We start from the raw sequence: 14871 nt of genomic DNA, 5'->3' as shown, positions 1-14871 counted from the left end.
TTTTCGCAGTCACCGACCTCTGGAATAAGATACCGAACTATCGGGTATTCAAAACGGAGCGGGAGGAGTCACCCGGCATGTCAAAGAGCTCTACACAGAGAAAGTAAGTACGTTATTGGGAATAAAAACAAAAAATGCTGGAAATAATCAGCAGGTCTGGCAGGATCTGTGGAGAGAGAAGAAAAGTTAACGTTTCAGGTCAGTGACCGTTCATCAGAATTACGTTATTGGGAATTGTCTTAATCAGTGACTTTGATCTCTTGAAGCTTCCTTGGACAACTTTCATAATCGGAGAGTAATTTTCCACAGTTTTTTTCTTTCTTAAAGTTTCTCTCCTGTTTTATTTATTTTATGCCTGTAAAAGCGTGGAATTAGGGATGGGCATGGTGAATATAAGCTGTGTATGTAAAGGTGGGACAGACTTGAAGAACCAAATATTATTTTACTATCCTTCTTTCCTTCATATTGTTGTGATTGATTTGGCCAGCGTCAGTTACAGACTTAGCATTACGCTGTAAATACTGTAATTCAGTGACTCTAGAATCATAAGTTTTGAAGAAATCATTAATGAAACAGCACAGATCTGGAAAAGTGCAAGCTGTTTTTGCAGATTAATTGAAATGTTCATAACCAGTAACACCAGAAATTGGGAACTAATCCTGCGCATATGTAATAGTTTCAGCCAAAGGGGTCTGCGCTTAGCCCAAACGATGGTCTTTTCCATCGAAGAAATAAACAGGAATGAAGAGTTGCTTCCGAACATAACTCTAGGTTACAAGATCCTAGACAGTTGTGGAACACCCTCTCAGGGACTTAAAGGGGCCCTGAAGTTACTTAACGAGCACGATGAAACCGTTTCTAATTACGCATGTGCTGGATTTCCATCGGTACCCGTCATTGTTGGAGATGGTGGATCATCGCAATCTATCGTAGTTTCAAGAGTGGTAGCCCCTTTCAGCGTTAGCATGGTAAGATGACAATTATTTTGATCAAGTGCTAAGAATTCTTCTGTTAGATATGGAAGTTAAATCCTAACAGCTTTTATGCAGCTCTTTGCTATTGCACATCTCTATCAAACTGGAGAATAAGTTCGCAGAACATAGATTACTGATTTTCCTTGATGGCTAAGTGAAACCACATTGAAAATGCATCCATAAGGCTTTTCGGGGATTGGTGGGATTGTACTGTGTCCGAGGAAGTAGCGCAATATTTTCGATAGCCCATCGATAACACCCGGCCGCATCGACGTATCCACTGAAGTCGGTAGGAAGGGAAATCAGGCGGGCTGTCACAGTTAACGCTAGTTTCCAGTCCCAATTTACGTTGACTTCACACCCCGAATGCCTTTGTACTCATTATCTCAAAGACCTCTACGCGGTCACCACCCATCCTGCTCTATTGAAGAGAAAAAGATCCCAAACTTTTTCTGTTTTTCCTGATAGTTATAACATCTCAGTTTTCCTATCAGCCTTGCGAATCGTTTTCGTGTGTTTTCTAATGCCTCTATGGGCTGGATTTTGCGTTGGGTGAACGGGAGCTGGCCATCGACATAAAGGCTCCGGGGATCCGACCCGCATTTTACGGCTTTAATTTAAATTATTGTCGATATAGTATATGTGTAATAATGCCTCTGCTACATCTTTAACTTCTTTTAATATGCACAGATAAAATCCATGGGGACCAGGCTTTTATCCTCCTTAATTTGGGTGGTGCAGTGGTTAACACCGCAACCTCATAGCTCCAGCGGCCCAGGTTCAGTTCTGGGTGCTGTCTGTGTGGAGTTTGCAAGTTCTCCCTGTGACCATGTGGGTTTCCTCCCACATACTAAAGACTTGCAGGTTGATTGGTGGGAGAGGGAAATGGTATTAATGTAGGGTTAGTATTAATTGGTGGTTGTCGCGGACTCGGTGGTCCGAAGGGCCTGTTTCGGTGCTGTATGACTCTATAATTTGACTAGTTTATCAATTATCGCACCCTTTTTAAATTTAAATGTTTTTCTATATTTTATGATCTAATCTTATAATATTACCACTACCCTAATGTTATGTCATCGTAGCAGTCGAATTGTGTGAAAGCAAAGTTCGCAGCTGGCTGCATGTTTAACATCAAACTTCAAAAGCTGAGCCGATTTATCGTATAATTTTGGAAGTTAAATCCATAACAGTATATTACAAAGAAAATGATACATTATGAAGATACCTGAAAGAGATATGCGTTTGTAAAGTGAAGAAAAGTTAATATTCCTAAGTATACAGTTGCCAATGTGTCTTAGTATTTTATTTGACAGGCTTGCAAAGGCCCTGTGCATTGTAGAAATAAAAAACAGTTTTTTGAAATAAGTGCATAAATGTCTGGCGATTCTGAAGGAGGATTTATGCACCTGGAGATGTTAGGACCCCTACTGCTTGACTTTTTCGTTCTGCCTGAAGTTCTTTTAAAATTGATATATTTGTTGACGTCGCTGTCTAACTTACATTTATTGAAACTTTTAAATATCTTAAAGCTAGAGATCAATCACAGCAACAGTGTAGAAGAGAAACATACCTGATCTAATCAGGAACTTTAACCATGAGGGAGTCATCACACACCTACTTAAAACGTGGATCAATAGGACAGCTATGGCAGTTGTCCCTAAAGAAACGTATATCGTCGATGAATTAATAAAAAATACATTTGGGTACCTTTTATAACTCTGGCACTTTTGAGGTTTTATTTATAACTTACATATTTATGTATTGATTTCCTTTACAGGTCAGTTACTTTTCTTCTTGCACCTGTCTGAGTGATAAGCACGAATTCCCAACTTTTTTCAGAACCATTCCCAGCGACGCGGTTCAAATCAAAGCACTAGTCAGGCTAGTGCAGTATTTTAAATGGACTTGGGTTGGAATCGTGGCGCAAGACAATGATTATGGCCGATTTGGAATGATGGCATTTATTGAAGAGGTTGCCAAGTTTGAAAGCTGCGTTGCTTTCATTGAATTCATCTCCCCTGTTCGTACTGCGGAGAGATTGCCGCAAGTCGTGGAGACAGTTCAAAAATCATCTGCTAAGGTGATTATAATATTCTGTGCAGAGAGGTTCACCGCTGCTTTGGTAAAAGAACTTATTCTGCAGAATATTACTGACGTTCAGTTGATAGCGAGTGAAGCCTGGGTCACATCAGCGTCACTGTGGACAGCAGAAACTCTGGAAATATTGTCTGGAACAATTGGATTTGGATTAAGGAGAGTGGAAATTCCAGGACTGAGAGAGTTTCTAGTAAAACTCCATCCTTCCACAGCGCCACACAATCCGTTTGTAGAAGAACTGTGGCGGGAAGTCTTTGGCTGCAGTGTAAAAGGCTCCAATCAAACATTGGCAGAAAATGTATCACCATATCCTTTCAAACCATGCACCGGTTCAGAGAGCTTAGAGAAAACTGAAACCACATACGCTGATGTGTCGGAGTTACGGGGTTCCTACAATGTTTACAAAGCTGTTTACGCTATAGCTCATGCCCTTCATAATCTGCATTTCTGTGAAAATGGAAAAGGCCCATTTGCCAACAAAACCTGTGGAGACAAGTCAAATATCGTGCCTTGGCAGGTAGGATAGTGCTGATGTTTAATCTTCATGCGAAACGGACAACGTGAAATTGGAATTAGGCAGGGCAAAACAGCAGTATGGCTTGTTGTACGATCCACGCGAAATGCAATTCCACTGATTGTAATGGAACAGAATAATAGCAATGCTGCTTAACGGGCGGCAAGTGCGAGTCCACTTGTTTTGCGGGGGATTATATTCAGCTTCAACAGGCATTCAAAGCGGGCGGTAAAGCATCTTCCGTCAATTATACGCCAAGCCTAATATTTAGTTACATTGAAACATTCCAACACAAATCGTAATTGGCTTTCATTACGTAATTAAATAACTTTTGGAGCTGATGAAATATCTAATAGTGCAAAAAGTACATTAGAAAGTAGAAAACATTGTCAGTTAAGACATGTTTATTTGAAAATTTCTACTGAATCACAAATGTTATCAGTGACTAAACCTACTGCTAACTTCAAAATTTTTTATAGGTAAACCATGATATAATTGAGTGGTAGAACAGGCACGATGGTCTGAATGGCCGATTTAGAGGATTATATAGCCTATGTGGCACAAAAACAGGCCATTCGTCTCAACTGTTCTATGCCGTCGTTTACGCGCCTCTCGAACGCCTCCCATCTTTCCTCATCTTAATCTATCATCGTAACCCTGTATTTCTTTCTCCCTCATATGCCTCTCTAGCTTCCTTTTAAATACCCCCATGCTGTTCACTTCAACCACACCCTGAGGTAACACGTTTCACATTTTCACCACTCTTTGGGTAAAGAAGTTTTTTTCTAAATTCCTTATTCGATGTCTTGGTGACAATCTTCTATTGATGACTTCTAGTTATGCACGTCCCCACAGAAGGAATCTTTCTCTTTGTATCCACTCTATCAAAAAGTTTTATAATTAAAAAATCTTTATCAGCCCCCAGCCTTCCTTTTACAAGAGAAAGGCGACCCAGCCTGTCAATCCTTTCCTGATATGCTTACCCACGCATTTATGGTACAATTCTTGTAAATCTTCACTGCACCATCTGCAGTGCCTCTGTATCGTTTCTAAAATATGGCGACCAGATCCGCATGCAGTACTCTCAAGTGTGGTCTAACCAATGATCAATACAGGTTCAGCATAACCTCACTACTTTTCAATTCTATCCCTCTCGAAATAAAGCCCAGTACTTGATTTGCCGTTTTATGGACTTGCTAACTTGTGGTGCAATTTTTAGTGATTGGCGTATTTGTACTTCTGGATCTTTTTATTACTCTACCCCACCTAGACTTGTGCTTTCCAAGTAATAATTGACTCCCCTATTCTTCCTACCAAAATGTACAAACTCACATTTGCCTGTGTTGAACTTCATTTGCCAATTATTTTCCCATTCTGCAAGTTTTTTAATGTCTTCGTGCAATTTGTTCAGTTCTCTTCAGTATTGTCCAGCCCCACGCCAATCTCCCAAATTTGTTGTCATCCGCAAATTTAGAAATTGTGTTTTTATTCCAACGTCCAAATCGTCTACGTAAATTGTCAATAACAGTGGTTCCAGCACTGGTTGTCATGGAATACTATTTTCTACCTTTTGCCACTCTGAATACCTACCATTTACCCCCACTCTCTGCTTTGTGTCTTAAAGCCATCTAGCCATCCATTCTGCCACTTGTCCCCTGATTCCACATTCTCTGCTCAAAGTAGGAGCTCATGGTGTAGGGGGTAACATATTAGCATGGATAGAAGAATGGTTGGCTGAAAACAGACCGTATGCATAAATGGGTCCTTTTCTGATTGGCAGGATGTGACGACTGGAGTCCGCAGGGGCCTGTACTGGGGGCTCAACTTTTTGCAATTTATATCAATGAGTTAGATGAGGGGAGCGATGGCATGGTAGCTAAATTTGCAGATGATGCAAAGATTTATAGGAAAGTATGTTGTGAAGAGGACATAAGGAGGTTACAGACCGATATAGATAGGTTGAGTGAGTGGGCAAAAATCTGGCAGGAGGAGTGTAATGTGGGAAAATATGAAGTTGTTCACATGGGCAGGAAGAATAAAAAAGCAGAGGGTTTCTTAAGTGGGGAACGACTGCAGAATTCCGAGGTGTAGATGGATCTCGGTGTTCTGGTGCATGAATCACAAAAGGTTAGTATGCAGGTACGGCAAGTAGTAAAGAAGGCTAATGGAATGCTATGCTTTACTGTGAGAGGAATCGAAAACAAACCTAAGGATGTTATAGTTCAGTTATACAGGGCATTGGTGAGACCACATCTCGAATACTGTGTGCAGTTTTGGTCTCCTTATTTAAGGAAGGATGTAAGTGCATTGGAGGTGGTTCAGAGGAGGTTTACTAGATTTGATACCTGGAATGAGCGGGTTCATAAGATCATAAGATCATAAGAACTAGGAGCAGGAGTAGGCCGTCCGGCCCCTCGATCCTGCTCCGCCATTCAATAAGATCATGGCTGATCTTTTCGTGGACTCAGATCCACTTACCCGCGCTCCCACAGTATCCCTTAATTCCTCTATTGTTCAAAAAGATATCTACCTTAGCTTTAAAGACGTTTACTGAAGAAGCATCAACTACTTCACTGGGCAATGTATTCCATAGATTAACAACCCTCTGGGTGAAGAAGTTCCTTCTTAATTCAGTCCTAAAATTTGCTCCCTCTAATCTTGAGGCTATGCCCTCTTGTCCTAGCTTCACCTGCCAGTGGAAACATCCTCTCTACTTGTATCTTATCTATTCCCTTCATGATTTTATATGTTTCTATAAGATCCCCCCTCATTCTTCTGAACTCCAATGAATATAATCCCAATCTACTCAGTCTCTCCTCATAAGCCAACCCCCTCAACTCCGGAATCAACCCAGTGAACCTCCTCTGCACCCTCTCCAGTGCCAGTATATCCTTTCTCAAGTAAGGAGACCAAAACTGCACACAGTACTCCAGTTGCGGCCTCACCAGTACCTTATAGAGCTGCAACATAACCTCTCTGCTTTTAAACTCAATCCCTTTAGCAATGAAGGACAAAATTCCATTTGCCTTCCTAATTACTTGCTGTACCTGCAGACCAACCTTCTGCGATTCATGCACAAGGACACCTAGGTCCCTCTGCATAGCAGCATGCTGCAACTTTTTACCATTCAAGTAATAATCCTTTTTACTGTTACTCCTACCGAAATGAATGACTTCACATTTATTAACATTGTATTCCATCTGCCAGACCTTTGCCCACTCACTCAATGTATCTATGTTCCTCTGCAAAGTTTCACAGTCATCTGCACATTTTGCTCTGCCACTCATCTTAGTGTCATCTGCAAACTTTGACACCCTACACGTGGTCCCGAACTCCAAATCATCTATATAAATTGTAAATAATTGCGGTCCCAACACCGATCCCTGAGGCACACCACTATTGACTGATTGCCACCCAGAATAGCACTCATTTATCCCCACTCTCTGCTTCCTGTTAGTCAACCAATCCTCTATCCATGCTAATACTTTACCCCTAACGCCATGCATCCTTATCTTATGCAGCAGCCTCTTGTGCGGCACCTTGTTAAAGGCCTTTTGGAAATCTAGGTACACCACATCCACTGGGTCCCCATTGTCCACCTTGCTCGTAATGTCATCATAGAATTCCAAAAGATTTGTCAAGCATGACCTGCCCTTCATGAACCCATGCTGCGTCTGCCCAATGGGACAATTTCTATCGAGGTGCCCTGCTATTTCTTCCTTGATAATAGACTCAAGCATCTTCCCCACTACAGAAGTTAAGCTAACCGGTCTATAATTCCCCATCTTTTGTCTACCTCCCTTTTTAAACAGTGGCGTCACATCTGCTGTTTTCCAATCAGCTGGGACTACCCCAGAGTCCAGCGAATTTTGGAAAATTACCGCCAGTGTACCTACTATTTCTCCCACCATCTCTTTTAGTACCCTGGGATGCATTCCATCAGGGCCAGGAGACTTATCAATCCTTAGCTCCATTAGCTTGACCAACACTACCTCTTCTGTAATAATGATTGTTTCCAGGTCCTCACCTATGTTCGTCTCTTTGTCAATTACTGGCATGTTATTAATGTTCTCCACTGAAGATACAAAATACCTGTTCAATGCCTCGGCCATTTCATCATATCCCATAACTAAATTCCCCTTCTCATCCTCTAAAGGACCAACGTTTACTTTAGCCACTCTTTTTCGTTTTATATATTTATAGAAACTTTTGCTATCTGTCTTTATATTCTGTGCTAGTTTTTTTCTCATGTTCTATCTTACTTTTCTTTATAGCTCTTTTTGTAGCTTTCTGTTGACCTTTAAAGTTTTCCCAATCTTCTAGTTTCATGCTGCTTTTAGCCAGTTTGTATGCCTTCTCTTTCAATTTGATAGCCTCCCTTATTTCCTTAGACACCCATGGCAGATTACCCCTTTTCTTCCAGTCCTTCCTTTTCACTGGAATATACTTTTGCTGAGCACTTTGAAAAATTGCTCGTCAACTGTCCCACCGTAAAATCTTTGTTTCCAGTCTACTTTAGCCAAGTCCTCCCTCATTCTATTGTAGTCCCCCTCGTTCAAGCACAGGACCCTGGTATTGGATTTTATCTTCAGACTCTCCATCTGTATTCTAAATTCAACCATACTGTGATCACTCCTTCCAAGAGGATCCCTAACTATGAGGTCATTAATTATTCCTGTCTCATTACACAGGACTAGATCTAGAATAGCTTGCCCTCTCGTCGGTTCCATTACATACTGTTCAAGAAAACTATCACGGATACACTCAACGAATTCCTCCTCAAGGCTACCCTGACTGAGCTGGTTCGACCAATCTACATGTAGATTAAAATCCCCCATGATAATTGCCGTACCATTTTTACAGGCATTAGTTATTTCTTTGTTTATTGCCCGCCCCAATGTGATGTTATTATTTGGTGGCCTATAGACTACGCCTATCAATGACTTTTTCTTCTTAGAGTTTCTAATTTCCACCCAAATGGATTCAACCTCATTCTCCATAGAACCTATATCATCTCTCAGCACCGCCCTGATGTCGTCCTTGAGTATCAGAGCGACACCACCTCCCTTACCTTCCTGTCTGTCCTTCCGAATAGTCTGGTACCCCTGGATATTTAACTCCCAGTCGTGACCAACCTGTAACCATGTCTCCGTAATGGCTACCAAATCATATTTATTCACGATTATTTGTGCCGTTAACTCATCAACCTTGTTACGAACGCTACGAGCATTCAGGTAAAGTGCCTTTACGCTAGCTTTCTTACCCTCATGATTTCCAACATCTCTAATAATAAATCCTGAGTTAACCTTCCTTTCTGCTTCTTTCATAGTCTGCCTTGAACTTAAACCCTCCTGCACACATGTTAGCCTGCTGCTTACCTTTTTATTTATCATCATACTCTCTGTCGTTTTCCCTTTCCCTCCCCCCCCCCCCCCCCGGTCACTAGTTCAAAGTCCTAGAGACCACCCTATTTATCCGTTTCACTAGAACACTGGTTCCAGATCGGTTCAGGTGGAGACCGTCCCATCGGTACAGATCACCCCGGTTCCAAAACTGATGCCAATGCCCCATGAGGAAAGGTTGGACAGACTGGGCTTGTTTTCACTGGAGTTTAGAAGAGTGAAGGGAGACTTGATTAAAGTATATATGATCCTGAACGGTCTTGAGAGAGTAAATGTGGAGGGGATATTTCCTCTTTTGGGTGAGTCCAGAACTTAGGGGGAGCCGTTTTAAAATTAAGGTTCGCCCTTTCAGGACAGAGAGGAGGAGAATTTTCTTCTCTCAGAGGGTTGTGTAACATTGGAATTCTCTGCCTCAGAAGGTGGTGAAGGTGGCGTCATTGAATATTTTTAAGGCGCAGGTAGATAGATTCTTCTTAGGTAAGGGTTATCGGGGTTAGATGGGAGTGTGGAATTCGAGACAGAAACAGATCAGCCACGATCTTATTGAAGGTGGAACTGGCTCGAGGGGCCAAATTGCCTACTTCTGCTCCTAATTCGTATGTTCGTACGGACCTTATTTATGAGCCTATTATAAGTCACTTTATCAAAGGCCATTGAAAAACAAGATTCCTGTTCATTTGTGAGCTATTTTCACATTTTATTAATGAAATTGCATAATCTCTTAAAGCTTTTGCACTACATAAAGGAAGTGAAATTTATCGATATTTTTGGGGAAGAAGTAAGCTTTAATAAGAATGGAGATCCCGTCGCTTCGTATGATCTGATAAACTGGCAGAAGGGCGCAGATGGGACTGTTCGGTTTGTTGAAGTTGGTTATTATGACGCATCGTTGCCGGCTGGAAAGGAACTTCAACTGGAGAAAAGTAGAATCGTTTGGCATCAAGGAGGCAACATAGTAAGGATCTTATTAACTGCGTATTACATCCTTTGAATTTTTACCGCCCGCGCCCCCAGACATTTATACCTTATGTTGTTCTGAATAAATGGCCCCTTAAAAAAACATTGTCCATTCCGAGTTGCCCTTGAGGAGGTGGTGGTGGGCCTTCTTCTTCAACCGCTCGTAATAGTTTGATACAATTGAAATACTTGCTGGGCTATTTCAAAGGGTTTTTAAGAGTCAACTAGCTTGATACAGGATTAGGGTCAACTGTAGTTCAGACCTGGTAAGGTTTCCTTTCATGAGGAATATTAATGAACCAACTGGGCTTTTAACGACAATCGATCAGCTTTATGTTCATGTTTATGACTACATCTGCTCTTTCTGCAGGCACCAGTCTCAGTGTGTAGTGAAAGCTGCCTTGCAGGGACGAGGAAAGCGTCTCAAAAAGGCAAACCAATTTGCTGCTTTGATTGTGTCCCGTGTGCTGAAGGAACGATTAGTAATCAAACAGGTATAGTATCAACATTGATCCTTGTTGCAGTTTGTAACAAGAAGTATAATTGGGACCTATTTAAAATGTGCAGTAATTATGTATAGTTCCCGAATCAATGCAAAACAGCAAAAAGCCATCAAAGTAGTAAGGGAAAATTCAAAGAGGTGAAAACTATTAAAAGTAACAAACAGACTGGATGCCGAGGATCAGCACAAAATAGTTACTATTCTGAATAATTATTTTCTCCAAGCATTCACAGGGGCAGATGAGTTCAACATGCTGTTCCTGCCGTTAGCTGGCCTGAATTAGTGACGTTGAAAGGGGTAAGATAAAAGTGATTCACTGACTTAAAGGGTTGAAAATAAACGAACCTCTAGAATCACGTCATGTTTTTATACAACATTTTGAGAGATGCTTGCGCAAAGATTCGTGAGATAGTGGCAACCATTAAAGAGTTGTTGGGCACCGAGGAAGTAAAATATATTCAAAGCTTTTAAAAATTTGATACCCATATTCAGAAAATCTACCCAAATACAAGCCACTATCGATACATTTGGATGATATTGCTCATCAGAGGTAACAAGAAACAGACAATAGCAAATCGGATGTCCGTTGTATAGTACGCCCAATTCACGCGAGCACTGAAGGCCAATTTCAACTCCCATTCACCTTACTTCATTTCCGCATAAGTATTTGAAGCAATTATCAAGATTAAACTTCAAGATTAGCTGCATGCAAAATATATAGTAAATTGCACTCAGCTCGGCATTTGAAAAGGAAACTATAGTCTCACCAATTTTTCAGACTCTTTAAGGAAGTGGCAACCCAAGTTCACCGTTGGCTACCTTCTTAGGCAGGTCACCTAGATTTACAAAAAATGAATTGCGACAAAGTTCCATATAAAAGGGTACTGGTCCAGCGTAAGATTGTAAAGGTTCAGGTTGAATTTTGCAGAAGTGCACAAGACTGGTTGATGGACAGAAAACAATGGGTCCTGTTACAGGAGCATTATCAAGGGGAAAAGGTTTCGATAGATATTCTTACTGATGCAGTGTTAGAACCACAAATTCGTGTATTTTGTATCAATGACTTATATTCAGAAATTCTGCAAATATGTAAAACTTGAAGATGGTATCAAGAGGCTCAGTGTTTATTTTGACAGAACAATGGTAGAAAAATCATCCTGACTGCATGAAATTGGGCAATGCAAGAAATATTGAAATAGCTACGGAAGAGGTTGGAAGAGACTTCTAGGCGGAGGTTTATCTTGCTGGTGATTGACGTCAATGAAAAATGAATTGTCTTGAAATTTTGTAGTTGAAATGAAGGCAAAACTATTAGCGTTCGCCGTCATTACTCTCTGAAACTGACAGCAATATATGGCGTAACATACAGTTAAACGCGGAAATCCAGTTTGCTGCCAGTGGTTTCCTGTTTCTCCACGGGGTGCATTTTAGAAGTCCTGGCAGATGAAAATGTTAGGAATCACGTGATTTCATGTGACTTTCCACTTTCCCGGCTCTTGGCCTCGTGGCAAAAACCCTTGAAAAATTTACAACTCGTTGAATGAGGTATAACGTGTGGTAAACGGCGAACTAATTTATAATTTCTGCTGAACAACCCCTCTATCTCTTAAAAATGTTTATATTTGTGAAGTGTCAAATCTTTGTATTGTGTTAAATCTAAAAAGAACTAGATTTAGGGAAAGAGGGTGAATTTTCACACTTGTCCTCTGTAACTTCAGCAGAAGAGCGATGAGAACCCCGGAGAAAAAGAGTAAACCATTTGTACCATTTAGCTGGGCCTTCCGTGCTTGTTCCCCTGCGAAACTGATGAAACTTCGGAGCAGATTTTCAATTTGCTGCCCTGGGCACAATTTGCTTGGTGGATCGTTCACCCATTATAGAAGTCGCTTAATTTAAACTACCATTGAGGGAAAAAATGGCGTTTAAAAAGCAACTTTTCAACCGAAAAACGAGGGATTTAACGTGCGATCATATAACAGGATATAACAGCGTCAATCTTGTTTAAATATCGGTCTTGAATGTTACATTGAACCAAATTCCGAGTGTAAGACAAGGAGGGCACAAAGGGTCAAGCTAGAAAAAGTTAAATTTACGACTACGAGTAGGAGGTAGCTCTTCAAGTACAAAATGAATAGCATCTGGAAGAGATATTTAGAGAGTAGCGAAGCAAAAACCTTGAAATAATTTAAGAAACAACTAAAATGAAGAGATACGCTGTCTTTCTGCATTGATGAATTCAACCAAATGGTCTCCCTCATCCGTTAACTTGCGAAGACCCACACGTAGCATTTCTGATGTTTATCTAAAAACAGTCACTAAGATTCTTTATTTACTTTGCAGATTCGTTAGAGTGTTTCATCTGTCCGTTGGAACAGTGGTCCAATAATCGAACAGATCGGTGCATACCAAAGGAAATTGAGTTTCTCTCCTTTCATGACATCATAGGAGTTACACTCACGGCTATTTCACTTTTTGGAGCTTGTACCACGGGAGCTGTCGCAGCTGTTTTCTTATATTTCAGACACACCCCCATTGTAAGGGCCAACAATTCGGAATTAAGTTTCCTTCTGTTAACCTCATTAATACTGTGCTTTCTGTGCTCCATTGCATTCATCGGACAACCATCGCCATGGTCATGTATGGTCCGTCACACCGTGTTTGGAGTTAGCTTTGCTCTGTGCATTTCCTGTATTCTTAGTAAAACTCTGGTAGTCCTGATGGCATTTAAAACAACCCTGCCGGCCAGTAATGTGATGAAATGGTTTGGACCCAAACAACAAAGATCCATTGTTTTTCTCTGTACATTGATTCAAATTATAATTTGTGCGATCTGGTTGGTGACATCACCCCCACTCCCAGCAAAAAATACCAAGTATCAAAGCGCGAAGATTATCCTTGAGTGTGATGTGGGTTCCACTGTCGCTTTCTGCTGTGTGTTCGGTTACATCTGTATCTTAGCTGGTACATGTCTAATTTTAGCCTTCTTGGCCCGAGCGTTACCAGACAAATTCAATGAAGCTAAATTTATAACCTTCAGCATGCTCATCTTTTTTGCAGTTTGGGTAACTTTTATCCCCGCTTACGTGAGCACTCCCGGAAAATATACGGTCGCTGTGGAAATATTTGCAATTTTAGCGTCGACCTTTGGGCTGCTGAGCTGCATCTTTGCTCCAAAATGTTACATTATCTTGTTAAAACGTGAAGAGAATACCAAAAAACACCTAATGAATAAAACAGATGCAAACTGAATGATTCAATTGAGATAACATGGTCAAGGTCCTATAAAAGTTGTTTTATTCTTTCAGTCATTGCTGCAGATTACATTTACTTACCGCAGTTATTGTTACAATGTTTCCTTAAGAAAACCATTATTCTCTAGTTTTCGGCTCACGTCATGAGAAGAAACATATTTTTCTGGAATATAATTCCTTCAGCTCACTTCCATCTAATTCTTTACGCGCGACCTATCTTCGGTTGTAATATTCCACTTCACCAGCTGGTGATAGTGGAGCGGGGTGTTATTGAACTTCTTGGAGTTTCTCTCCGCACTTTAATTTTATGGGGTCTGCAGAAGTGGAACAGGAGGCGAGGCGCTGTGTGGCGCGCCTTCCCGCTGCCATGGCATTTTGCTAGGAGCAGGGAAGGTGGAGGACACCCTCCCAAACAGAGGCCAATTGTGCCATTTAAGTGGTCAATAAAGGGTTTCTTCCCTGGGCCACTGGCATTTTACCAGTGCCATGTGGGCCCTCTGCCTCGTGGGGAGACCACCTGGTTGACCCTGGCAGTGTCCCTACGGGTTTGTGGGGCCTTCCTATTCCAGCAACCTGTAGCCCACCGAGGGTCCCTCCAGTGGCGCTGGCCCCTGCCCTTACCAGCCATCATCCCCTTTGCCAGGGCATGCCTGACTGGCTCCGGAGACCATAACTCCACTTACATTCTTCCCAGGGTGGCGTCGAAGCTGCTTCTCCCAGTTGGGTGCAGTCCCAGCAGTGGTCACCACTTCCCGTGGCACTGCTGAGACTGAAGAGATGCTGATCGTCCGATTGGAAAGAAGCTCTTGGAGGTTGGCTCTCTTGTCTTCAGCTTCTAGATTGTCATGGAATCCGTGGGAGCTCCCCCAAACGGCCAATGTGGAGTTGGCCCCTGCTTTCTGGCCCGTCTTCAGGGCCACCTCTGACAAAGCCTTCTTTTGATCATGAAAGTCTGGCACTGGTAAAATGCGTGAATGATCTGGTCCCTGTTGTTAAAAATGGAAATTACCCACAGCCTCTGTCCTATACTGTTTACAGCGATAGATAGTAACCTTGTTCCATGGTGTAAGACTGGTAACTGCAAATCTGCAGCCATTTTACCTCTCTCCCAGTTTCTATTTCTATTGAACTCGATGCATCTCCTCATTATTCCTTTCGAAAGGGATCAGTTTAC

At 41.6% G+C, this 14871-nt stretch overlaps 1 protein-coding gene across 1 annotated transcript; it reads left to right on the top strand.

Annotated features, from left to right (window-relative positions):
- Positions 1-683: 683 nt before the first annotated feature.
- On the top strand, positions 684-13694 carry LOC137374985 (extracellular calcium-sensing receptor-like). The gene is made up of 5 exons (XM_068041604.1): positions 684-968; positions 2752-3588; positions 9715-9942; positions 10315-10438; positions 12787-13694. The coding sequence occupies exons 1-5, from the start codon at positions 711-713 to the stop codon at positions 13692-13694; spliced, it is 2355 nt and encodes a 784-aa protein (XP_067897705.1). The 5' UTR covers positions 684-710.
- The last annotated feature ends 1177 nt before the right edge of the window (positions 13695-14871 follow it).

This window comes from Heterodontus francisci, chromosome 11, assembly GCF_036365525.1.
Source record: "Heterodontus francisci isolate sHetFra1 chromosome 11, sHetFra1.hap1, whole genome shotgun sequence".
Lineage (NCBI taxonomy): Eukaryota > Metazoa > Chordata > Chondrichthyes > Heterodontiformes > Heterodontidae > Heterodontus > Heterodontus francisci.
Note: the sequence above shows the minus strand (reverse complement) of the source record. Positions and strands in the feature narration are given on the sequence as shown.